Source organism: Podarcis tiliguerta, assembly GCF_965153285.1.
Source record: "Podarcis tiliguerta genome assembly, chromosome: 3".
Lineage (NCBI taxonomy): Eukaryota > Metazoa > Chordata > Lepidosauria > Squamata > Lacertidae > Podarcis > Podarcis tiliguerta.
In genome coordinates this window covers 43,218,869-43,246,144 of record NC_139536.1, presented here as the reverse complement: position 1 = coordinate 43,246,144, position 27,276 = coordinate 43,218,869, and the positions used below count along the sequence as shown (strand labels likewise).

General features: G+C 43.1%; 2 protein-coding genes and 1 pseudogene across 7 annotated transcripts in view; all 3 read right to left on the bottom strand.

Annotated features, from left to right (window-relative positions):
- The window catches only part of GREM2 (gremlin 2, DAN family BMP antagonist), a 116,768-nt gene that overhangs the window by 41,299 nt on the left and 48,193 nt on the right, over nucleotides 1–27,276 (bottom strand). The window lies entirely within an intron of this gene.
- On the bottom strand, nucleotides 19,654–20,222 carry LOC310673659 (annotated as a pseudogene). The gene has a single exon. The product of its transcript is annotated as an uncharacterized misc_RNA (transcript).
- Nucleotides 19,682–27,276, bottom strand: part of RGS7 (regulator of G protein signaling 7) — a 143,832-nt gene continuing 136,237 nt past the window's right edge. For 2 of the 5 annotated variants that reach the window (XM_083432227.1, XM_083432228.1), the window contains exons 16-19: nucleotides 27,061–27,150; nucleotides 25,236–25,289; nucleotides 24,592–24,672; nucleotides 19,682–20,371 (exon numbers count right to left, since the gene is read on the bottom strand). In XM_083432227.1, the coding sequence (XP_083288353.1) occupies nucleotides 24,598–24,672; nucleotides 25,236–25,289; nucleotides 27,061–27,150 (219 nt within the window). In that variant the 3' untranslated portion in view covers nucleotides 19,682–20,371; nucleotides 24,592–24,597. The remainder of the gene's footprint in view (nucleotides 20,372–24,591; nucleotides 24,673–25,235; nucleotides 25,290–27,060; nucleotides 27,151–27,276) is intronic. The other 3 variants (XM_083432229.1, XM_083432230.1, XM_083432231.1) reach the window with 3 other exon arrangements.

Below are 27,276 nucleotides of genomic sequence, written 5' to 3'. Positions count from 1 at the left end.
TTGAATTCACACTCCAGATTTTAGGTGCAGTGTCTGTGTCATCAGCTACACTTTCAGGTGTACAGTTAGCATGCTTGTAAAGTCAAGTGTGAATGCAATGAGCCAGGTGCCTGCAAACATGAGTATCCTGCTGTCAATAGCACATGGTGAAACAGCATGACGCGAGGCTGAAAGGCAGCAAGCCACCGTGCTAAAGCTCCCTTCTCCTTGTGTGGTCTGCTTCCTAACAAGGAAAATATTTAAAGAATCCCTCTTGTTCCCTGGCTTCCTTGGAAATGGAAATTCCTCAGATCTTGACCTCTTGTTGTTGTTTTCAATAGGAGAAAAGGAAAACACCCTGTTTGCCACGTTGGGAGGAAGAGATAATGCAAGTAGCACCTTGACTGACTCTTACATTTGTCCAGTTGGTTCACAACAAAAAGGGAGTTCGGTTTTCTCATTTCAACCATAGAACAAAGAGACGGAGGCTGAAATCCTGAGCAGTGGGATCTGAGTATTCTTTAACTCACTGGGGTGTGCATGCGAGAGCAATATTTTTGGTTCAAAGATCACATCTGGGTATGGAAACTGTATGGTAGGCTAAAGATAGGGCTACAAGCAGTACATACCCTGGAGAGGCATCCATCCAGTTGCAAAACATTTGGGCTCCCTACTTGATTTTGTGTCCTTGCTGTCATGGTGGCAGAATCACAAGTCACCCAACACTTAGGCAATGAGACTGCTGCAGCAAGGATCCACCTTGGGTTGTATTGTGAACTGAGAATAGGTCATGAAGATCAATCACTTGAAGGTGACTGTGTTCAACCACAACTGGGGAAGGGCCGTAGCTGAGTGGTAGAGTGTCTGCTCTGGGTGCCAAAGGTCCCAGGTTCAATTCCCAGCATCTCCAGGTAGGGCTGGGATAAGACTCCCTGCCTGAAATCCTGGAGAGCCACTGCCACTCAATGGAGTCAGTTCTCTCAGGACTGAGTCAGATGAACCAATGGTCCTGTGTTTCTGACAGCCTCTTCTCCAAACCCAGTAGAGCTCCATAGTGATTGGCAGGTCTAGCTTATAAGTGGATCAGTGGAATCAGGCTGATCTTACCTGAACTCTCCAATCCCAGCTGCTACAGAGGAGGGATGTGTTAAAGAAAACAAATAGCCTTGATTTCATATCCTTCTTGCTCTTCTGAGAGTTCTGTCTCTAAGGAATGGGAACATTATTAAAAGATTTCTAGAAGAGCAATTGAAGGGAGTTTTTTTGTTTCCTTAAGTCCAATCTTGTCCCTTCCTCTGCCCACAATTTCCTGTCAAATCCTATGCTGGTTTTTCTTTTAAATCTTGTTTGCATGCTTGCACCTATTAGTGTCAGTGGTTCCTGCCTGCACCCTGACCCACCTTGCCTTTCCCTTAGAATAATTCTGCACTGGGGAGCTTAAAATTCAATGTAATCTGTTTTATTTAGTCTGTCTGAAGTAGTTTTCTAAGGCAGAATTCAGCAATGCTCTTCAGCAGGGAACAGGTTTTACATGGAGCAAATAGGGCATCACCCAGAGCATAAATATAAGAGCCTCACAGTAGAAGGTAAGCAGGCATGGGTCTCACCTGAATCATCTGCTGCGACTGGATCCCCATCAACACTGCCTCCAGCTTCATGGAAGAAAGGCAGGCTATAAAATGAAATAAAGGAAATGAAACTGAAGCATATGAAATGCCAAAATCAGTGCAGATCCCTTGACTTTTTAAATGATGCCCATAATGTTAGGTGCCAGCCTATGTAGTCTGGGAGCTGTGGGATAACAGCTAAGAACTTATACAGTGGGTTAGAAATTTACAGTGTCATTGCAAATCTCAGCTCTGCCACACATTCTCTGGATGGGGAACATAGGAAGTAGCCTTCTACCAAGCCAGACCAATGATCCACCCAGCTCCCTATTGTCAACACTGACTGGCAAAAACTCTCCTGGATTTCACACAGGTGTGTCACCTAGCCTGACCTGATGGATTGAACCTGGGATCTTCAGCCTCAGCCTGCAAGAATAACAGTACAGCCCACTGACTCTATCCCACAATTGTATGGATTTCGCTATCTATGAAGCAAGTTGAGCGCAGAAAAAACACAGGAGTAATGTCAGACTAATAAAATCAACTACTGTACTTCAAAGTCACCTTTGTCTCTATCCTTGAAAGAGAAGATGTGCTTTGCTAGGATATTCTGTTCTTTTTATTTTGTGATTGCTTCTCACCACCTCTTCCTTATTCCTTCCATGGCATATAAAATACTGTTTTAAGCACGTCCAATATGTGTGCGACTGCACATGTGTGTATTCTGCCGAACCTGGAATTGACCCAGAAACGTCACAAAAAGCATCACAAAAAGGGGCAAGGCAGAACTGGGTGCAGGCTTTTTCAATGGTGTTTCAAATATATGGGACTTCACCTAACCACAAGGTGCCTTGAAACATAACTCCCGTGTAAATTGGGAGTTGTCTGTAGTTCAGTCATTGTTTGTACAGTAAGCCCGTAACTTATTCACATTTAACTTGTGCACATTCAGCTTTATGTATGTGGCAAAAAAGGAAAAAAGAGAAAGAAAGGGGGCAGGGTTCTGGGAAAAATGACTTTGGCAATCCCACCTGCCATTGAGCCCAGTTTGTTTTGACTATGTGCAGTTTGGGCTTTAGGCTCAATCCCTGGAACGTGACCCACAGGTAAATTGCAAAAGGCAAAAAGGAGAAAAGAAAACACAAAGGCAGGTGACTAGTGATTGATTTTATTTTGTTGAAATCCAAACAGGATGGATAAAATGGGGGAAGTGTCTCATTTAATAAGCCTTGCATAATTTTTGATGAATTAAGAATATATAGTAATTGCAGGGTGGTTGTTGTCTTATATCCTGCACTTAGGAAGGTGCATTCATTTGAAAGCTGCTGCAATACATCTACCAGCGATACCTGGTAGCATTTCTGACTGGCGCGAATGCCAATCATCCTGTATGACCAAAATGGTCAAGGGGATGGATTAACCCCCTCTTTGGGGAAAGGTTACACCTTTGAGGGCTTCTTAGTTCAGCGAAAAGGTGAGTAGCATAATAGAAATGTGTAAAATAGAGGAAAGTTTCTCCCTCATAGCTCTAGCACTTGGGAACAGCCAGTTAATCTGAATGTTGGAAGATTCAGGACAGAAAAAAAAAACTTCTTTATCACACTAATCCAGAATGCGGCAGCTAGACTGGTGACTGGGAGTGGCCGCCGAGACCACATAACACCGGTCTTGAAAGACCTACACTGGCTCCCAGTACGCAACTCAAAGTGTTGGTGATGACCTTTAAAGCCTTAAACAGCCTTGGCCCAGTATACCTGAAGGAGCGTCTCCACCCCCATCGTTCTACCCGGACACTGAGGTCCAGCACCGAGGGCCTTCTGGCGGTTCCCTCACTGCAAGAAGCCAAGTTACAGGGAACCAGGCAGAGGGCCTTCTCGGTAGTGGCACCCACCCTGTGGAATGCCCTCCCACCAGATGTCAAAGAGAAAAATAACTACCAAACTTTTAGAAGACATCTGAAGGCAGCCCTGTTTAAGGAAGCTTTTAATGTTTAATAGGTTATTGTATTTTAGTGTTCTGTTGGAAGCCGCTCAGAGTGGCTAGGGAAACCCAGCCAGATGGACGGGGTAGAAATAAATTATTATTATTATTATTATTATTATTATTATTATTATTATTATTACTATTACTATTACACGGGGCAAAGTTAAATTATGGAATTCACACCCACAAGAGGCCACAGTGATAGCCACTAACCTGCATGGCTTTGAAAGAGGATTAGACAAATTCATGGAGGACAAAATTCTCAACGGCTGTGCACCATGATGGTTATGCCCTTTCTTTCTTTCTTTCTTTCTTTCTTTCTTCCTTCCTTCCTTCCTTCCTTCCTTCCTTCCTTCCTTCCTTCCTTCCTTCCTCTTCTTCTTCTTCTTCTTCTTCTTCTTCTTCTTCTTCTTCTTCTTCTTCTTCTTCTTCCACTCATAGCCGAGTAAGATTGTCTTCCATGAACACAGTCTTAAACAGTGAGTCCGTAAGTGACTGTGGAGGTCAATTCACAGTGGGGTCCTTTCGCAGTGGGGACACAGGTTTCCAGGCAGGAGTTGACCACGATGAGGGTTTGCCAAATGTGCCTTCCTCTTAGCACATTTCTCCCTTTCATCCTGAGTCTGAGCATCTTCAAAGTCCACGACACCTTTGGTAAACATCGCTCAGTGTTGGTGCATAAGTGCTTAAAATAGTAACCTGTTGGTTTTGGGTGAATTTTATTCAAAGAGTTGAAAGTCGCTCATTAATGCTGGTAGGGACTTCTGACAAGAGCTTCACAAGATCATTTTTGATAGCAAAGCCTACTCCGTGTATTTGATGTTCTTGTAGACCTTTTCAGAAGAATGTGTAACCTCCTCTTTCTTCCTACAGTTATCCCTCTCCTGCTCTTAGAATTTTTTGTTGCGCTACAATATCAATGTTAAAACGTTGCAACTCTCTTGCAATGATGACAGTCCTGTGTTTGGGATGCTCATTATCTGCGTTATCTAACAAAGTCTGTATATTCCATTTTCCAAAGTTCAATTGTCTTTTACGACCGCTGGGTGGTGACCCCACTGGGCATGGTAATCCAGTCAGGGGAAAAGGGAGGCAGACTATGTTAGCCCCTCCCAGAAAAGTTTGGGTTGGGTTTTTGGAAGACGCCTGTGCATGAATTTGTTTTATGTGTGTAGATCAGTGCACCATGACCAACACACAGTCTCTGCAGTAAGGCTCTATTCTGATGGCATGAGTGCCATGACGACCAATAGATTCTTATCTGCTGTGGCCTTCATCCGTCTTCACAGCCGTTGTAACATACCGCTTGTTATCTTCCGCCTATTCTGCTGTTGAGGACTTCTTGGATCATTCTTTGTCTAGCTGCTCCCCCTTGATCTTGCCACCTTGGGTGACCCTGCTGGGAAGCTGTCAGGAGTCTTGTATACTCTGCCTACATGGTTGGAGGCTATATGCTCCTGAATACCAGCTGCTGGAAACCACAGGTGAGGAGAGTGTTGTTGTACTCAGATCCTGCTTGTGGGCGTCTCACAGCCCACTGAGAAAACTTTTTGGATCAGGCCAATGACTTGCCTTGTGCAATATCCTGCTCTCATAATGGCCAAGAAACCTGCAAGCAGGACTTGAGCACAAGAGCACTGTTTTCTCCTGTGATTTCCACCAACTGGCATTCAAAATTATTAGTGCCTCTGACCACTGAGGCAGAGAATAGCCATCATGGCTAGTGGCGATACTAGATGACCACTGGCTTGATTCAGCAGGTTCTTACATTCTTACAGTTACTTAAAGGTAAAGGTAAAGGGACCCCTGACCATTAGGTCCAGTCATGGCCGACTCTGGGGTTGCGGCGCTCATCTTGGTTTACTGGCTGAGGGAGCCGGCGTACAGCTTCCGGGTCATGTGGCCAGCATGACCAAGCCGCTTCTGGTGAACCAGAGCAGCGCACGGAAACGCTGTTTATCTTCCCGCCGGAGCAGTACCTATTTACCTACTTGCACTTTGACATGCTTTCGAACTGCTAGGTTGGCAGGAGCAGGGACCGAGCAATGGGAGCTCACCCTGTCGTGGGGATTCGAACCGCCGACCTTCTGATTGGCAAGTCGTAGGCTCTGTGGTTTAACGCACAGCGCCACCCACATCCCTACAGTTACCAGATTCCTGCCCAGCTATATTTCAGGTTGGTGTTTTAAGTTCACACCTAGTTCACACAAGTGCTTGGTGAATAATAAGAACTGGGCGCTCATACAATGATCAGCATCCATGCCACATGTGAACTGCTCTTATTTCAAAGACAGGACTTGGCATGATTTTGAACTTTCCTTTTTTCCGTAGCAGAGCCTTCTACTATATCACAGATCGCTTTCAAAAGCCCCTGCTGTCCAAGAGCCATACGGCATGTAGATAATCTGCTCATGGAAAAGCAGAAACCCAAAGACCTCTTGACCATGCAGCAGTAGTTGGTGCAGCTCTTTGGGTCTTAGCTACTAGGCATTAGAACCCCGCTCAGAAATACTAATTTAAAACCATGAACATGTTGGCATTGTTGTTGGCATTTTATTTATGTACCATATTTTCCATAGTAAATCTGGGCTCAAAGCAGTTCACAGAAAAATCAAATTCTCAGTGTGGTAATACAATACATAAGAATACATATAATATCACTAAACTTAACACTAAAAAATTAATAATCAACAATTACTTGTCCATTTAACACACGTAAGCATTAAACCAAGCATGCAGCTTACTAATAGGTCGTGTCAAAATACCCACTAGCATGACATAATATGTGATGTTAAATGCACCTTTTCATTAAATGTTCGGGTTTTTAAAAATGCAATTAGTAGCAGCTTAGGTGCCACTATCGATTGAAATTGCAGCTGGTCAGCGGGGGGTTTAACCCTTTCCTTCCCTGCTGCAGTCCTGAGAAAATTCCTTCATACAAAGCTAATATTTAGGAGATATATCATCCATTGTTGCAGTGGGGAATATCCTCCAAATGCAGATTCCACCTTCACAGGAAGGGGGTGGCTGAGGTTGATGGGAGCGGTAGTCCAAAGCATCAGGAAGGCACCAGATTGGGGGTGGATGGCTGACAAACAGTATGCATACAGTTCATACTTATTATTCTAGGGCATTGGAATTGTGATAAAACCATATGAAACGTGAGCATTAATTTTTTTCCAGAGTTCCATTAGAGCACAGTCTTTACAGTCTCTTGGAACCAAAGCACATGTTTATCACATTATATTGTTATGTCTGTGTGCATTCAGAATTTAATTAGAAACTCTGAGGTCCATATGTTTTCTTTCTGAATTGATAGAAGTGAAGAGATGAAGGGGGGAAGCCATAGAACCAGTTGTGGGATAAAATGATTTTGTTAAAAATAAATTTAAATTTAAACCATTGGTTAATTTGTCCTGTATAGTTGCAGTGCTCGAATTGTGCTGTGAATTTGCCATCATTTGACACAACTTGTATTCAAACTGGAAAGTAAAATTGAATTAAATCATCTCAAAGTCACCTGCTGCTAGCAGAATAGACACCCAATGGTGCATCTAAATACCTTCATTGTAAGTTTTAAAATGATTTTTTAAATCAGGAAAACAAATTTGGCATTGATGATCTGAAGATTCATGGATAGCTCAGCTGGTTAGAGTATGGTACTGATAACTCCAAAGTTTCAGATTTGATCTCTGTTTGATCCCTGCCTATTTCTGCCTTGCAGGGCGTTGGGCTAGATGTAAACACCATTTCATACTAATGACGCTGGAGCCTGCTCAGTTCAAGTCTTTTAATGTTTTTGTTTTGCTGGTCTTATGAAGATTAGAGTTCAGTGAGTTAGTAGAGAGCATGCATTATACTGAGTCAGGCCACTGGATCATCTTGCTCACTATTGTCTACACTGACTGACAGAAGCTCTCCAGTGTTTCAGACTTAATCAGTAACCAGTAGATTGACTTAAACAACCATTTCTCTGAAGGAAGAGGCAGAGGAAGATCCACACAGACTGAGCCAGAAAATATATACAGGTTGCGGATAAAAATAGACCACTGTCGTACTACGAGATCTGTTCCTGCTTATTGCCATCTAGTGGTTACACTAAATGGTTTCATATATATATATATATATATATATATATATGCAGGTTTTGGTGTCCTCGGGTGTCTTCCCGTGTAAAAGTTGGGGTGTCTAGGCGACGTTTCGACGAGGTCTCACTCGTCATCTTCAGGCTGGTGCTTTCGGCTTCTTGTTACTGGAACAGAGCAGGATCTCAGTGTTGAATGAGACAGAGGGCTCTCACCCACCAATATTTGTCTCTGATATATTTAGCAGGGGGGAGAGGGGATGTTCAGAGTTAGTGAAGTGAAAAGAAGCCAACAAATTGTCTTTGATGCGTCTCACCACAGAGCTGGTCCTCATTAGACCACCACCCCAATCACAAAGCATCGCATGAAGTCTCATTTTAAAAAAGACACAATGATAGTACAACAGAATAAACTTTAAATAGAAAGAACGTATCGGTCAAAATAACCTCCCTGGTGATATCTGAACATTTTGTTCTGCTTGGATACAAGTTGGTTCTGGGGGCTTGGGCACATGGAAACCCTGAACAAGGGCTCCATACCTTCCAAGTGTCCCGATTTCCAAGGACAGCCCTGGAATTATGAAAGCCATCCTGGCTTCTGATTTGATCCCAGAATGTCCCTATTTCCCACCACCACCACCAAGCTTGTGCCAATCGGCAGCTGCAGCTACGAGGGAGCATCCCATGGCCTCTCCAAGGTGGTGCTGCCGGCCTCCTGCCTTGGGCAGCTCATAGCAGCCACTGGAGAGCAGGCCAGGAGGAGGAGGAGAGGCTGTTACCACAGAGGCCCAGCCCTGTGCGATGCTCTGGCACTGAGGGGCAGGCAGAAGGCAGGGCCACCCTGGGTGAGAAGAAAGAGGGAGCAGAGCAGAGCACAAGAAGTCCTGTTTAAAAATAATGCTTTGTGTGTCTGCATCTAATATTGCCTCCTTCTAAATTTTATTTATTGGTGTGTGTAAATCTACCAAATGATAAAATAAAATTGGGATTAAGGCTTCTTCTCAGGACTGTGGAGGGTATGTGAACTATGTCCCATTGGCGTACTGGTGGTAGTATTCAATCTTCTTCTGATAGGAAATGTTCATGCGAGTTGGACTCTCCTGTCGGACTTGCATTTGACCAAGCTCCTCCGACATGATTAACAACCTGAGCCTTTGATGAGGCTCCAAGCACGTTTCCCCATTACGCAGAGTATCCAGCACACAGGGAAGGACGAGATAGTATAAGCTACATGGCTAAAGAGTGTTTTATTCCTAACTACACAGACAGAAAAGAAACATCATCTCTCTGTGAGAGCAGAGAGCAACTGAACAACAAAGGAACAGGAAACCAGTAAACATCACATCTGTCTCCTGTCTCCCGTGAAACTTCCAACAGTCTGGAATCCCTGGAATGTAAGCAGAGTCTTGTGACTCCAAAGCACTGCACAGTGGCAACACACAGAAACCAACATCTCCTGCTACTTATAAAAGAGGAGGGGTGCATGCATGCCAGGGGGGGTGCCAGTGACCCCACCCCCACCAGAGAAAAGCAAAGCCATGCTGAACCACCTGCCCACCCATTCAGGGAGCAGCCCAGTCAGCTGACATGGTGCTTGGCGGGTGGAGAGAAGAATCAGGGCGGGCCTCACTGGGGTCACCTGGGGGGGGGGTGCCTGGTTCGTGCCCCCTCAAAATTGTGCTCCCATCCCAGCACCCCCTATGCTACACCCCTGGACAGCAGCTCCCCATCAGCTTCAGCCAGTACAGCTTGCTTGAGAGCTCCAGGTTGGTCATGGCTGCCTTACAATAACTAAGGTATAAATGGTTTTCTCTCAAGGAATACAGTATAGGTACAGTATAGGGACCATGTTTAATTCTGTGGATAGTTAGCTGGTCTGACATAGCTGAGTTCTAGCATATGATAGCAAATGAGATAGTCACTTGCCAATCAGCGATTGGTCCAACCACTGTGATGTTTTCTGTAATGCACAGAATCTGTCTCCAGTGTAAATGGTTAAATGTTTCACTGTATGATGCTGAACAATTGCTGCCCCTTTGGTTGTATTTACCCACTGGCAATGCCATGTTTGCAATAACCATAATAATCCCTGTTCAGAACGTTCATTCAAAATTTAAAACAGAAACAAAAACGAGAGCATACGAATTAATGGTTGCAACTGCGTTCTTTAAAAAGTTGTTGCTCTACCCATTGTTCTATTTTAACTCTCAGAAAGTTAAGACTGTTTTGTTTGCTGACTTTATTAAATGGACATATAGGTCACTTTACAGCCTCCTCCCCACAAAAATAATAATAATAAAGCTTAAAGGTGAGGCTACAGAGATTTTGAATATATTCAGATAGCTTGGTTTTTCAAAAATTGGTTCTATATTATCCGTTTTTGTCCTTTCTGAAACAAAATGTGTTCTACAGGAAATTAATAAATGGACTAAAAATGAAAAATAATAATCCTATGATGGGTCAGAGAGGGCAGGTGTGTTTTCCGTGGCATCAGCTAATGACTGATGACTACTAGTCATGATGGCTGTGCTCTACCTACACAGGTGGAGGAAGCAATGCTTCTGAATATTATCATCATCATCAATCTTTTTATTGGCATCACATACAAACATCAAAAACAAATCAATACAGAATTACTACTTCCCCAGTGGCACAAAACATTTACTAAAAGAAAGGAGGTCTTCAACACCAAAATTATAGCTCAATTGCTCTATGGTATTCAAGTCTGGGTGTGTTCTCGAAGCTACAAACATGAGTCTGACCAAACTGCGGGAGGCAGTGGAAGACAGGAGTGCCTGGCGTTCTCTGGTCCATGGGGTCACGAAGAGTCGGACACGACTAAACGACTAAACAACAACATTCAAGTCTGGCTGCCAGGGTTTTACCCAGTTGGTAGAACGAGTCCAGGCAGCTTTCCTCTTCAAGATTTTTGCTGTCCCAGACTGTGTACCCTATGCAGCCTTGTGTCTAGAGGGAGGTCAACACAAGGTAGAGACTATCACCTGGGCAAGATTTCTTCTGTGCTGGTTAAACATCTGCCTTACATCTGATAAAGATTCTTTCCCCAGCGAAGTTTGGTTAGACCCCTTTCTTTCCCCAGGGCTACAACAGTTTAACAAGAAGGTACAGCAACTCGGGCTGTCAGTGGAACTTTTGCAATCGATGTCCCTACCATCTGCCAAGGCTATAATAAAAACTAGGTTGTGGGATATTGAAAGCCAAGAACTAACAGTAGCAGCAGAGAAAACATGTTCCCCTCTTTATTTTCAACTTTCTTGGGCACATGAAGCTAACCACAATTACCTTGAATTTCTGCTTAACCCTCAAGAAAGAAGGGCATTTTTGCTGGCCAGGTTTAATTCAAATCCATCAAACCTCCTTTGGGGAAGGTTCTCAGGCAGGGTGGAAGGAGAAAGAACTTGCCCATGTGAAGACCACCTGGTGGAAACCCTTACACATATGGTTCTCAATTGTAAACTATATGCTGATCTCTGTCAGCAATTTCTAGATCACCTCTGTAGCCCCAAATGGGAACCAGAGTTGGAAGTCATAAATTTTCTATTACTGGGGAATAATCAGGAGCTCACCAAGTCAGTGGCTAAATATCTCTACACTGCTTCTGAATATCAGTTGCTGGAAAGTACAGGAGGGGAGAAGGCTCTTGTGCTTGGATCATGCATATGGGTTTCCCACAGGCATCTGGTTGGCCATTGTGAGAACAGGATGCCGGACTAGATGGGCCATTGGCTCTTGTTTTGTTCTTAGCTATGGCCTCCAAAGGGCTGTGTCAGGGCTACATATATAATTGCAAAACAACAATGGAATAATTCAATTTTAAACACCCACAAGACTCCCAGCACACAAACCGCTTGCCAATCAACTCGAGCTTGTCTTCTTTCTTTGTTGCCTCATGACTACAATTGCCAGAGTGGTTGAACAATCAAACCCTTTCCCCAGGGAACTCAAGTCTGGGAATTGGGGAACTGGGGTCTCCTAACACCTCTCAACACCCTTATGAGTGACAGTGGCCAGTGATTTCTGAACTGGAGCTGCAGAAGCCATGCAAATGGCTGTCAGGCTGTCAGAATTGAAAAGTGTGGTCCACTAAAAATATTGTTTTATAGGAGGTCAAGGATCATTACTGGCTGGTAAACCCCAGACTCTAGCATGCCTTCAGACAGCAGAATACTGTTCTTATATAACCACAAGCACACTGAATCAGCTGGGAAAATCTCTGTGTATTAAATGCTCAACTAGACAATTATGATAGGGTATTTTCTACTCATTGGAATTCAATGTCGTGCTCTTCTGATCGTTCCATCAGTGCAAGCATTTCTGCTCACCAAACAGAACAACCACTGCTCTCCTCCCCCTGCACACTGTTCTGGGGTTTTTGCTGATCCTCCACAATGGACTAGTCCCATTGGACTAGTGGGAGCATTGGCTTCTGCTAGGAGTCAGTGGCGAAGCTGCATGCTCCGCTACCAGGAGTGGAGAGCAGGTGGGGGCGTAGCTGGTGCCCCCCGAGGGTGTGGTGCGCATCCCGGGGGTGTGGCATGCCATGCGTGAGGGCATGGCGCATGTTCTGGGGGTGTAGTGCGCTGCCTGTGGGGGCGTGGTGCCCAGCACGCGGGGGGGCGCAGCGCGTGTCCGGGGTGTGCCGCGATGGCACCCTACCGGAATAGTGGTGCCGGGGTGCGGTCTGCTCCCTCCACATTCCTGTTCCTCCACCAGTGCTAGGATTTAGTTGAATCTGGGCCTTATGCTATAATCTTTACATATAAATATGTTTGTATGTTGCAGAAACTTTGTATAGTAAGCTAACTCTGAACCACAGTTTGTTCTGGACCAAGCAATTCTCTACTTTGTGTTGGGACCATGTTTATTTCTGACATGACATGACACTCCCCATCTATAAAACACAAAGGTCTACCTCTCTTTTGGAATATTACTTGTTTCTATTTATGTCTTTGAATTGATGTTCAGATTTCAGCGCTATGGATATTCTAAAAAATAAAAAAAACGGGTTCAGGGTTGTGAAATCTGTAAATATTTAAGGTAAAATTAAAAGCAGACCGGTTTAAGAACAAGCCAATTTTTTCTTCTTCAATTCACTTTGATTGTGAAAATGTTTACACAGTTCTTTGACCTGAAATATGAGAAATGCAGAGCGTTGGCTGCAATCTTCAAACGTGACGTCATTAGAAGATTGATTGTATAAAGGATTGTATAAAGGAAGAATTTCATTTCCTCAAGACATCTCTGATTTAAAACCAATGCAAACATAGTATCATTTGCTAATTTTTGCATCAGTAGAAACTAGCTCAGGCTATGTACTTCTGAAAGGACTGTTTTGTGTACTGCTGCTGTGTTGGTCAGAAAGCATTCTTCTGCAAATCAGAAACTAAACTGGCCCATCCCAGGGCAAAGATGGGCAACCTGCATGCCCTACATGCAGCTCCAAGCCTGATTTCAAAAGCCCTTCACAATTGAACAGTTAAAACATCTGGCTAGAGTGACCTGCCTCTCCCCTGGAAGCCGGCTAAGTGCAGAAGAAGAGAAAGAAATACACAAAAGGGAGGTGGCAGAGACAGAAGTTGGCAGGAAGTGACAGAACAGACCTGATTCCACCCAGGGAACATAATATGCAGGGCAGCCTGCATATTCCGGACAGGGATAACATGACTACAGTAATCTATACTCTGGTAAAGTCAAGGTTGGGCAGTTGCAATGTGCTTTCCATGGAGCTGCCTTTGAAAATGGTTCAGAAGCTTCAATCAGTGCAGAATGTGCCTGCCTTTTGACAGGTTCCAGGCAAACAGATCAGATGAAACCAATTTCGTTACAACTATACTGGCTGCCTGTATGTGTCTGAGCCCAATGTAAAGTTCTGGTTTTGACTGATAAAGCTGTCTACAGCTCAGGAACCCAATAGCTTCTGGAATGCCTCTCCCAGGGTGAAGCTGCTGGATCCTTAGATCTTCTCCAGGCCCCCCACCCTCTGTGGGCAGCTCAGAGGGTGCTGACAGGAGAAGGGCCTTTTGAGTTGTGGCTCCGCATTTGTGAAATGCTTTTCCCAGCAGGGTCCCTGGTGCCTCTATGGACATCTTTTCGGCACCAGCAAAAGGCTTACCTTTTTCTCCAGGCCTTTTGCTAGACAAATCTTGCGTTATTAGTGTGCTGCTAAAGTTTCGCTGTAGCTGTTATGGGGATTGTTTTCGTTTTATGGTATAATGCTTTGGTTCTTAAAACTTTTTTCTCTGGGCCACACTTTAAGAATAAAAATTTGCTCACTCCATACCGAATTTTTTATTGATAAGAAATACATTGGAAAACAAAAAGAAACAACCCCTAGCAGTGCTCAATTTCTAACATAGAACACAGCTACTTTATAATATGATTGTGTGACATCCAGAAAGTATAAATCAATGTAGCTCCAAAAGAACATGAATCTTTCCCAAAATATAATATAAACGAGCCTCTTACATATGTACCTTAAGTATGTATACAAACTCAATGAGAGGCGTGGGCTTGCTTTTGCTGAGTGATCTCATGTATATTAGGTCTAATTTGAGACAAACAAACTCTCATCTCCTCATCCAACACAAAGAAGCCTTCCTCTTTTCTGATCTTTCATATTTGTCAGAGGTGATAATCCCTGCTCACAACAATACGTCGTGGAGAACTGTAGAAGAATAGCCTCTTGCAGAAAGGTGTGGATACTGTTTCTGGTTGTATATACAAAAAAATATGTTGATACTATACTACCCTGAAATCTTTCAAAAATAAATAAATACCCCCCCCCAAAAAAAATTAATTGTTTTTTAAACAAAATATAATAACCATTAAACTTGCCATCCTGTCCTATCACACCTCTTAGGTGTGGCACACCCTTTGAGAATCACTGATATAATGTATTAATGGTTTAAAACAAATCAAAATAATAGTAGCAGTAATAATAAACAGCAATAGTACTTAGAATGTGTTTGCAAAGCAGCTAGATGGCAATTAGTCACACACTACAAAAATGCCTTTAAGAGGACTGAGAACTGGAGCCATGCCTTAGAAAAGCTTCTTGTTTCAGAGGGATGACTTTTTATGCAAAGAAGAACAAAAGTGACCGTGGGCAATTGTCTTATTAAGATACAGGGTTGATCTTACTAAGCCTTTGAGAGAGCTTAGCCTATTCCGCTTAGAAGGAAAGAGACTAACAGAGAAGAAGCTCCTATATTTGTTTGCATGGCATGCGCCTCTCAGTCAAATGTGTCAGCTGATGCCACTGAAGAGGGTGTGCCTCAGAGGGTGGCAAGCAACATGCACATTCCATCTCTCTCTCTGTCTCTCTCTCTCTCTCTGGAATTAATATGTGTAGTGGCTGATCCCCAAATGCCAGTCACTACTGTAAGTTATTGTATTCAAGTAGGTGGTATGCAACTGCAAACCAAGGCTCCTGAAGTGTGGGTGGGTTCCCACGAGGCAAGACATAGTGATAACAGCAAGAACCTTTATTGAATTAACAGAACTAGACAACAGGGGCAAAGCAACTGCTTATATACATTTCTGAAGGCCTGGGCCACTCCCACTCCCAACATGATTGGCTGTCTAAACTTCCAAGCTGCAAATCATAACTCAGAGTTTAAGGGCCAATGGCAGAGGCCCAAATCCTGAAATGTTCTGTGATTGGATATCATGTAACGAATCGGAACACAGGGGCTCAGAATTCTTAGTCCAGACTCAAGCTCAAGCAAACATAGATCACTGAATACATAACAGCCACACCCAAGCATATTTTCTTACATAGAAGAGGGAAATGGCTCTTGAACCCACTACTATTCACCCCAGATGCTGCCACACCCCGACTGCATGGGAGCCAGAGATACAGTCCTCCTGTAATACAAAGATGCTAGCTATACGATTATAGCTGCTGCTGCATAGCTTCCCCTTCGTGTGTTTTTTCATGTGGCCGTTCATTTTTAATGGCACAGAAAAGTGAAAGAACAGAAGGGGAAGGGGATGCACAAATTTAAAGATGTTCCCTTTCACCTAAAGACATGTTCTATCAATGAAACATTAGGCCCCAAGCCTGATTGAGGGTAAAACAACCCAATGCTGCCATCTGCCGGATTGGCCTGTTTCTTACAGGTCCCTCTGGGAGCAGGATTTTTGCTCTCAAATCCTTTAATGGTCACAAAACTCAATGGAACTCATGCCAAAAAAGAAGAAATATTTCAGAGCACATTTCTTCCTGGTGCGCGCGCGCACACACACACACACACACACAATTCTAATTTATCTTCTCAGAAAATAAAATTAGTTTAGAACCTTTAAGATGTTTCTAAGATGTTATTGTTTTATTGCTTGTTGTTTGCTGTCCTGGGCTCGTTTGGGAGGAAGGGCAGAATATAAATGTAATAATAAACAATTAACACAACCTAGGGTGGTGAGGTATAGGAACCCTGTCCCCCTTTTATGTAGCCACTCTAACAGGGCTAGTCATTCCACAGAAATTACATACATAATGTGGTTAATGCAGTTCAGTGGTTTCCCAAGTACCCTCCCCGGCCCCAACCATTTGAAAATTGTGGACCACTCAATTATTTTTCTGTCTGTTGTAGCAATTGTGATGAGCTGTGCTAGACACTGTTTGATTGCTATAGAATTAAGATTGCAATACTAAAGATACAATATAAGAAATAAAAGAAGCAATAAAAATCTACTTAAAACACAGTATATGAACATACAGTGTGAAGTCTCTCACCCACAGACATGCCATGGGCGACCTGAATGAAGCTTGCAGATCACTGTTGGTTTGTGGGCCACAGTTTGGAAATACCATTGGACATGGCATTGAGTTCTGGGGATTCAATTAGACATATGCAACTGATTCCCAGTTGTGTCCGGCCTTGTATCAGCTTGTTCTCTCTTTATCACAATGACACCCATACTCACTGCTCGGAACAGAGCCAAATTATACACATAGTTTCAGGGCATGTACAGAGTTTGCAACTGAATCAAACTTCTTGATTACACTGGTAGCAAACAAAATGAAATATTGTACCTGGCGCTAAGAAGTTTATCACCAGTGTCAAATTTTCTCAGTGCATCTAGGAGCCAACAAATGTGGAAGGTTGTACAGTGGTACCTCGGGTTAAGTACTTAATTCGTTCCGGAGGTCTGTTCTTAACTTGAAACTGTTCTTAACCTGAAGTACCACTTTAGCTAATGGGGCCTCCCGTTGCTACCGTGCCACCGGAGCATGATTTCTGTTCTCATCCTGAAGCAAAGTTCTTTACCTGAAGCACTATTTCTGGGTTAGTGGAGTCTGTAACCTGAAGCGTATGTAACCCGAGGTACCACTGTATTATCTAAATCACTGGGTCAGGTACCATTTGAGAATTGGGCAGCTTTTTTCTTCAGATCCCAGTGAATGGCTCTGAACCCTCTTTTCACTCTTCTCTTCTCTTCTCTTCTCTTCTCTTCTCTTCTCTTCTCCATCTTGCCCGTTTCCTTGTACTTGTCTGGTGACCCATATTCTCCTGCATCTTCCTTAAACACTTATAACCTCCCTACCACCAGTAAATTAGGAGATGGCAGAATATCTGTTAATGGGGCTTTTGGCAACATCTCATATATTTCGAAGATAACTTTCAAGATTTCATAGTGAGACTCATTACAACAGCTTTGCTCCAAGCTGTGAACATACTTTTGGGTCACAGCAGGACTGAATTGCCAGTCAGCAGGCAACCCGGAGGATGAGATAGCTTCTGTAGCACAGTAGTCAAACAGTGAGCTTTCAGCATCTGTAGGGGAAGAAATTCTCTTTCCAGATGATAGTGAAGAGGAACCCTGAGAGGGACTAAAGTGCTGTCTTTGATTCAACACACACATTGACTATTTGCTGCAAGTAGTCTGCTTCCCACTCCCCACAAAGAACTTCAATTGTAATCTTGAATTTGCAACTATTGTGATTCTACAAAGATGGCATCAGTGGCTGGTTGAGGGAGGGGGAAATCCGTCTATAGACTGTACCTTTCATTTTAGCTATATCCAAAGCTGAAGGGCAGAGGTCCAATGAACTCGTGCTTTTGCACAAGGAGCCCTATTATATCCTCTGCTAAAGAGTCGCTTTCATTTAAACCTTTTTTATTATTTATCTCCAGTATTTTTTGATAACAGCACCATTTCACTTAGTGGGGCTTCCTCTTGAGTAGGCATGTATAGTGTTGGGCTGAAAGTTAAGTAAAGGGAGGGAATCTGAAGAAGAGTCACTTGCATGGTACAGATCTAGCAAGCAAAAGTAGCAGGCAGAAAGAATCAAGGAGTAGTAAGAGCACATTTAAAGTGCTAGTGGCAAAAGGTCCAGAGGGAGGTTGAAATGTCTGCCTCAGCACGTTCAGAGATTACTTTCTCTGCTGGGAATGAGGGAACATGCCCAGCCATAGAGGAAGGAGAGTCATTAATCCAGGCTAGCCCAGCATAAAACTCTGGGAGCAGACTATTAGCTGGGAGGTGCTGGGAGGAGTCTTCAGGCAGTGCTTCCAAGGCCCCATGTCAGGGCTTTGCCACACCACCTCTGCACGGCCTCCACCATCAGCAAAGAAACGGCACTGGCATCTGCACCAATTTCCAGTGAGATGTCACAGGATCTCACCAAAATCTCACGAGATCTCATTTCTCCACCAAGGTGGCTGCTTCACTCCACGTCATGGAGCAGTGTTCGATGTTTAATTTAATGTCTGATGTTTTATCGTGTTTTTAATATTCTGTTGTGAGCCACCCTGAGTGGCTGCTATAAATAATAATGATGATGATGATGTAGCATCAACTGTGCACTTGCTGCCTTCTATACAAGGCCACAGTCAGTGTTGTCTCCCTGATGCCTGAGCATGTGATATGCATGTCCTCAAACATGTGGTTTTCAAACTTACATGTTATAGTCCCATTGTGCAGTAGTCCTGTGCTATCTTACAAACGACTTGAAAAAGACAAGCATCAAATGAGGAGCTGGGTCATGGTAGCTTGATTTTTAGCTTGCTGGATTCTTACTAGCATTAAACATTTTTCTGCAGTGGTACAAAACCTTTCAATGTGACCCTGCGCTTAACCCCCCAAACATCCAATCAGCCCATCTATTTGTTTGCTAGTATTTTCCTTTAGAACTTAGATTACTCTGATCTTTGGAACATCTGGAAATTGTCACATACGATTGTTGACTACAACCTCTGAAGTTTATCCAGCAGGATTTAAGAGAAACATCCCGCTTATAAGACCATTTGGGAGAAATTAACAAAAAAGACGCCATCCACAAGATGAGGAAGGGACACGCAAAAATATCACTCCTCCCAGCCCTTAGGTAACAAGGCCAGCCAGGGCCTGCTGCTTTATTGCGGGTGTATTTTGCAACATGTTCTTGACACAAGAAAAGTGCATTAGTGGTAGATTTAGTACCACATTACTGCTTTCCAGAGGTTGAAGAACATTGCCCATAGCAAGTATTTGGGGGTCTGGTGGAGTTGGGCCAGCCCTGCTTTTATCAATGGCTGAGTAATACTTGTCACTGAAATGTTTATAATAAAATGCAGGGGGTATCACCTTTCTGAAGCAAACAAAACAAGTCAGTGTGATCTTGATGTTAACTGCTTTTGAATGGCTCAGTTTTATTAACTGCTGGGCAAAGGCTGTTCTTCTCAGATCTGGTACCGGAATCCTGTCACTATGTTTTTTAAATCAATGTTATTAATTCCCCACCCCCAATTCCCCCAGATAGAGTACATTTGCCTTTAAAAGCTTCATTAAGAGGCATACAGAAACAGGTGCCAGTTTTCCCCATCATTGCTTCAAGTAAACCAATAAAATGTTTATACTGTTTTTTCTGCCTGCTGCACAGTTTCATAACTGTTCTTTGCCTTTCCTGTCTAGTGCAGTTTAGCTGTGGATTTAGACGATGTGCACATCTCCAAACAGAAAGGAAGTAAAAACCATGTTGTTGCCCCTGCTAGTCCGATGAACTTAAACTTACCAGATGGAAGAGATTCTGCATATTTTAATGAAAGATAAAACAACAATATAAACATACACAAATTTACAGAGAAAGGATCAGCTTTAATACATTTGGAGTAAAAGGTGTTCTTTTTGTCTTAAAATATGGTATAAAAATAAATGCAAGAAACATTAACATAGAATATACAGACAACAGACAAAGACACAGACTTTCTTTCTCGATGTGACTACATCGGTGAGATGGAACCTTCTGTGCTAATTTATTGTGCAATAGCCGTGATGTCATAGTAGGTATATTTATGAATATATTCAATTTTTTATTTTTAGGGTTTTTTTTACATTTCTTCCAGTTTGCGACTGACAGTATTGTGAATAAACTCTGCCTAACAGAAGCTTTTTTCACTGTACTTCAGCTTGCAGGAAACAAAAAGACACAGATCCAGCTTGATATGAAGGCGAAAGTGAGCAGAGAGTTTTTCAAAATGGAGGCATCGAAAGGTTAGCGAGTCCCTTGGAGTCTGTAATGCCTTGATATACACAAAAGAAAACGAGTCATGTCCTTTGCTCATGCAACATCTTGTTCTACTGTCCTCTGTCTTCAGGCAATTAGTGAGCTACAAAGTATGTATAATGATTGAGTCTGCTTCCATGCTATAAGGTGATCCTTTTAGTAGGACTGCACTAGACTGGTTAATCTCTTTGATGTGAGCGATTTCCCCTGAGGATGAGATAAAAAAACAGACAAACAAAAGAAAACAGAAAATAGAGGCATGATCACTGCAAACCCAGTTCATCGCGAAGCACCTACCTTGCTGTAGGTAACATCAATAAATTTTACCCAGGAACCCTTATGAGCTGTTTCACAACAAATGGTTAAACATTTGATGACTGCTGATATCAAGAGATGACATGCATGTCTGAATTGGCCATCACAGATAAAGGTCATCGATGGAACTTCCTTAGATGCGAGCATTCCATTGAATTGGTTCAGCTGCCAAATCACCAAGTGTACCATAATCAATTGCAGGGAACTCAAGTGACATATACAGATGTCTGGATCTGTACCTGAAGACTCTGAATAAATCTAAGTCTAGTGCTAAAAGCAGCTCGGTTTTCCATTTAGCATGCCACACATTGTACCCATTTGTAGCTATCCAATTGAAATTTATCCAATTGACTTCATTAGCTATCAGGAAGCAAACAAATGACTTCTGGGGCTGGAATTCTTGAGAGAAGATGGTTTTCGCAGCCCTGACATCATGCTTTTCAGTTTTACTCTGTCTGTATTCACTTGATACCATAAAAACCACCTAACATTTTCCCTGCAGTGTGTTTGGCAATATAAGTTAAAGATTTGAAGCCACAGAGTAAACTGCTGAAACAAATCAAGCTACTATTTGATTTACTGCTGCCAACAGGACCGTCTTTAGCATATGTGGCACCAGGGTGCAAAGATCTGCCCAGCGCCCCCAAATTTAGTTTAGCCCCCAAATTAACTTTTATTATGCCTTATGTCATAATAATATGTCAGAAGGTCAGTGGTTCAAATCCCCACAACGGGGTGAGCTCCCGTTGCTCGGTCCCTGCTCCTGCCAACCTAGCAGTCTGAAAGCACATCAAAGTGCAAGTAGATAAATAGGTACCACTCCAGTGGGAAGATAGTGTTTCCATGCGCTCCTCTGGTTCGCCAGAAGTGGCTTAGTCGTGCTGGCCCCATGACCCGGAAGCTGTATGCCGGCTCCCTTGGCCAATAAAGCGAGATGAGCGCCGCAACCCCAGAGTTGGTCACAACTGGACCTAATGGTCAGGGGTCCCTTTACCTTTATGTCATTTGATAAATAGTGCTCATGCCTGCACAGCTCAAAAAGGAGTTTTTTTGTGTTTTTGTTTAAAACCAGCTTTCCTAAAGAAGACAAAGAACACATTGGGAGTCAGTGTAAAGATTCCATGCATGTGTTTGCGGTCGTGGGAAGGTGTCTGAAAGATGAGATGGGCGGGCATTGTGCGTATGCGTGGGAGAGCCATCTCGGGTTGCCTTTAGTTGTGGGAGCAATCTTATTTCTAGAGGAGCTGGGAGGGCCCGGCGAGCGCACGTATACGAGTTCTTCTTGGGAAGGTTCCGGAGCCTGTGCGTGCTCCCGTTGCTAGATAGGCGCGTTCTCTTTCTGTCTGTCTCTCCCTCTTTCCTGTCACTCCCCCTCCTCCTGGCAGGCAGGCGGCGCAAGATCAGTCGTGTCAAAGGTGCTGCTGACCCCACTGCTGCACTGCAGCTCAATACAATGCATTTAGCATTGTACAATGCATTCAGCGGCGGGTACCTGGCGCCCTCCAGAATTCGGCGCCCGGGTGCCCTGCACCCCTTGCACCCCTGGGTAAAGACGGCCCTGGCTGCCACAAACTGCTTTTCAAGATTATGACAAATTGCACTGGCCAGATGTCCCAAAAAACACCCCTCTATTTCAGTCTGATTATTTAGATAATGGGGACAGACTGAACAAAGGTATTGCAGTGCTTTGTGTCCTTTGCAGCCATTGTTTATTGAGTAATGGTTGGTGGCCGTGGCATGGCTACAGAGAAGTAGACACCCCCTGCACCCTTACCTTTCAGCACTAGGAGGTGGTGGCAGAGGCAGGGTGCTGAAGCCAGTACACAGTTGCTGAGTGGATGGGTGACCCAGTGCAGATACAGGCTGCTGGAATCTAGCAACTGGGTGCCTCCATGCTGCTGGGTGCAAAACACACCCACCTCTTTCCATGTTGTCTCCTGGTGGACACCCTCTGCACCCACTATTGGCATGTCACAGCAACTTACAGCATCATCTGGCAAACTGGATGCTGCTGTAATTAAGTATTTGGAGTTGTCATGGAAGGCAACTGGTTCAGGGTGCGGAAGGCCAGAGGTGAGACACTGTTTTAAGGCCTTGACCAACAAGGACTGTTCTATTCTGCAAGCATGCCTCATAAAAGGCAGGAGTGTGGCTGAAGGTACCTTGGGTTAGATAGAAAAAGCGCCATATTTTGGTTTTTTTAAAAAGGCCACAACCTCTTTCTTGACATCCTGCGGCATAGTTGCTGATAGCAGTGGGGTTAAGTAGCATCTTTCTCATATACTTCAGTACAGTTTCACTCACCACTTTTCATAATGGCTCACTGGAATTCAGTAAAGGAGATAAAAGCTAACATGTATTGAAGGAAAATGTGCTGAAAGTTGCGACCTTGAATATATCACATATGAACTGGAACAGCTGTTACCAAGTTTATTCCTCCATAGCATCAGTACCATGAAGATATAATAATAATAAAAATAATTTATTATTGATACCCCGCCCATCTGGCTGGGTTTCCCCAGCCACTCTAAGCAGCTCCCAACAGAATATTAAAAACACGATAAAACATCAAACATTAAAAACTTCCCTAAACAGGGCTGCCTTCAGATGTCTTCTAAAAGTCAGACAAATGTTTATTTCCTTGACATCTGATGGGAGGGCGTTCCACAGGGTGGGTGCCACTACTGAGAAGCCCCTCTGCCCTCTGTAAATTGTGTGTGTGTGTGTGTGTGTGTGTGTGTGTGTAATTTACATTTGGTTCTTTGCAATATGTCTGACAAACCTGCTGTGCTGTGCTGTGCTGATGCAATTTCCCCAACTCACTCTCATGCCAGGGTGGACAGCCAAACCCTGGCCAACCCAAGATTTACTTAGGCTCTGGATACCAGACCTCCAAGGCCTGAACTGCTCCAGCCAGACTCAACAGGGTGACTGTGTATTTGGTGGACTTTGGGCCATACTTGTTTCTGGGGTAGCCAACAAAATGCCTTCGAGTTATTGCTGGACTCCCACCATCACTGGTCCTAGCTGGCTACAAAGTGAGACATCCCCTCTCTGTCTATAGGCTCTGCCGGGTGAGCCTACAGTTTAATTCCATTAGTTACATCCTCATAGCCATTACAAGAAAGGAAATCTCCACAGCTCAGAAGTTCACTCTCTAATCCTACACCTTCTTGTCCTCCTATGTTTTGATTTTGATTGACTGATGGCATTGTAATTTATATGTTGTTTTAATCTGCTGTTTACCACTTGGCTGGCCTTTGGGCCAAGAAGCGGCATATGAATAAACCATAATAATATGATTCCATATTATAATTGATGATAATGCCGTATCCATCTCAGATTTTGTTCAACAGTTTACCTATAATTATAAAAGTGAGTTTCAATCACACATCTCAATTTATTATAATGCTGGCTTTATAGACCCATTTCCCCCCACCCCACTCCAGACGATACAGAATTCACAGAATAACATGCTGTGGGAAAACCACCATGCAAAAATAGGGGTTTTTGTTTCAAACTCCCCACTAATGATTTATTTTGGTGTGGCTGGCACAATACACAAAGACATCTTAGTGTGCAAGGCCATTGAAATGAATAGGATCTGGAAGAGAGCATGAAAAATTCCAAATCCAGTTGAATTCTTAAACGTATACTGTACTCTGTTATTACTGTGTAGCATATATGTTTCCCCTAAATATCAATATCCAAACCTTCCCCACCCTCCAAATCTTTATTTTTAACTCAGAAAAGCTACTCAGGATAATGTGGTCCATGAACTCCACTTGCTACATTGTCCTTATCATGACATTAAATCTACTTTAGGTTGTATTTTAAGCCTTGCTTATTTGGGAGTTATTAAAGATATTGATTGGAGCATGCTGCTGGTTGATCTCTTAGGAAGCAACTGAAAACAAAAACCATGATCTTTGCTGATGTTCAGTACAGACGATCACTTCAGCACACATGGTTTCATCAACTGGCTGTCACAGCAAAAGCTACAATAATACGTTACGCTTATGCGCGCGCACACACACACACTCGCACACATGAAATGCACGTGAATCAGCAGACAGTATCAACAAACTGAAGTATAATTCAAGTTCTTCTACCTCTTTTCATAACAGGTTAGTGCTCGCCCTCAGTGTTGGTGTACAGTTTTTATGGCATGGGAAAATTGGGATGTTTCTGCCCTACAAAAATAAATGTGTTGAATGCTTTAGTTTGAACTTGCACAATGTTGAAAAAGTGATCCAAAGTCATTGGCACATTTTAAAAAAAACAACCCTCCAAAACAAACACAACATTTGGGGGTGAGAGTGGCTCGTGATTAAAAAAAATGCAGAGTGAAATGTAATAAACCCAATTGCTTTAAAATTTAGCAATCTCTCTCTCTCTTTTTAAAAGGAAATGAATGGGATTTTGTTTCCAGAAAAGCAGTGTGGGGATGTTGCCTGCTTAAGCTGCTCCTGCCATTTAAACCAGCCTTCCCCAATCTGGTGCCTTCTAGATGTTGCTGGATTACAACTCCCATAATCGCCAGTCTTTGGCCCCATGCTGGCTGTGGTTGATGGCAGCCAGAGTCCAACAACATCTGGAAGGAAGGAAGTTGTGGAAGGCAGACTTAAAACTATTCCAAATAATTTCGGCCGGGACTGTGTTTAAAGCAGTGCTTGGTGACATGAGCGGGTTGTTACCCAAATACCACCTGAGGAGAGTCTGTTAACCAGAAAGGCTTACAAGGTTATGAACTTACCACACTGCGTGTGAATTTCTCAAAAGATGTTCGGCGGTCCATTGTGTTTCCAAACTTAAAGTGAAAGAAAAGAAATAAAAAGGGGAAAGGAAACAAAAGAAGCCAAAAAGAACAGACCATGGGTGGGGGGTGGGGAGAAAGAAACAATGGGCTGCTAAAACACAAAGCTCATGTACAAATCACAAAGCAAACGCAAATGTAGGAGAAGATGTAAAAGCGTGTAGAGAAATAAATAACAGGAAAGCTTTGTAATGTTTCACCCGATCTGGGAAGGGCAATCTGGATGCAGAAGAAGCAGGCTTACAGGACCAGACATCCCTTCGGAATGGGAACCCACACAAGCAACTGAGTGTGGCTTGGCTGCAGGGCGGGTGGGTATGGAAATCGCACCCAGTACTCCCGCACGGTTTCTGCACCACTAAGCCGAAGGACGGCCTGGTCAACTTTGCCAGTGCTGATCACCTGGGAGGTGGTGCACAGGCGCATGCAATAATCTTGGGATCTGTGCCTTTGGTTAGAAATTTCTGGCAAGTGGATCAAACTGGCATTTTAGATATATTTATATACACACGCGTGCACACATAAAATTAAAGCAAAACAACGAGGTGCTGATTAAATGACCAGACATTTACAGAAACGAGAAAACCACCCAAATTAGAGAATTTCTGGCTTGTTTTACATCTTCGCTTATTTGATATACAAATAGCAACGTAACTGGAATGGGTGAGGAAAGGTCGTTTGGTTTTAGGCTGTTCTGTAGGCAGGCTATTAAATGTAAGAACTAAAGTACATGTAACGTTGTTCCATATATCTTGCTCTGAATAGCAGGGATGGCAGCCCCAATCAGTACTGGGGCTGTGGTTCTAGTATAGCTCTTTACTCCCCACCATTATTCCAAGAAAAGTGTCCCTGAAACGGCAATTAGCCCACTGAAGTTGAGAGGAACTTTTCTCCCAAGGTGTATCGCAGCTTCAAAAGGCAGGAATATAGTGGGGAAGGAAAGGGTTAAAATGCACCCCCAACGTCCCAATTCCGATTGCTTTCCCCCATCTGCTATTTAGATTTTCAAAAAAAGATATACAGTTCACAATCTAATGTGTTTGGTATCGCATATAGTTTGGGGGTCTTCTAAACAAAAGAGTATACAATGAACATCAAAAGCCACTCCATTGATTTGGGCTGGTCTAAATCATTTGTTTCCTGTCCTTATAGTATCAACATTCATTTCAATGGGGTTTACACAAGGGAGCCTCCCTATGAACATGCACTAGGTCTAGATGATACACTTTTAACAAGAATATAGCAGTTAACCTAATAGAAAAAAGAAACAGAATTTCCTGTCAACCGAGAATAAAAGGCTTATGACGCTGCAATCCTAGCACACTTATGAGTTCTAAATGAGAGATAGGAGTAAACTCCACTCGACTTTGTGGGACTTACTTCCAAGTAAGCATGCACTGTAGGGTCTTACATGCACTTAAGGTAAATCGTTTCATATGGTATAATAAGGTGAAAAAAATCACTACTCTGAAACACTGTTTCTAGAGATATTTGGCCTACTTAAAAGCTATTTTCCTGATTTAGCCCTTTGGTTACTAGATGAATTTGATAATGTGAATGTCAACATGGAATTGGTTAGTGTAACTTATTCAGTCATGCAAAAGTGCAAAACAGATATAGTCCTGGATCCCTTCAGTGATGCTCAAACTTAACTTTTCACCTACCGGATATGCACCTTACCCAAGGTGAGAAAGTAGCCAATATGGTAGCAAGGAGAAACCACCACTGAAATAGTTGGAAAGACATAGACAAGATGGACCAATACCTTCTTCTTGGCCTGTAGCAGTTCCTGGTAGGCACTGGATCGTAGAAAACGAGGATATGAATCACTTTTCATCAATTTGTAAATGTGCTCCTAAAATATTTAAAAGAATATAGGAAACTTTAAATCACAATGAGATTGTTTTCGACAGGACACAGAAAAGAGATACTGCAGCTGATTGTATGCAAGTCAATGTGAATAAAAGTTTCGTGGATGTGT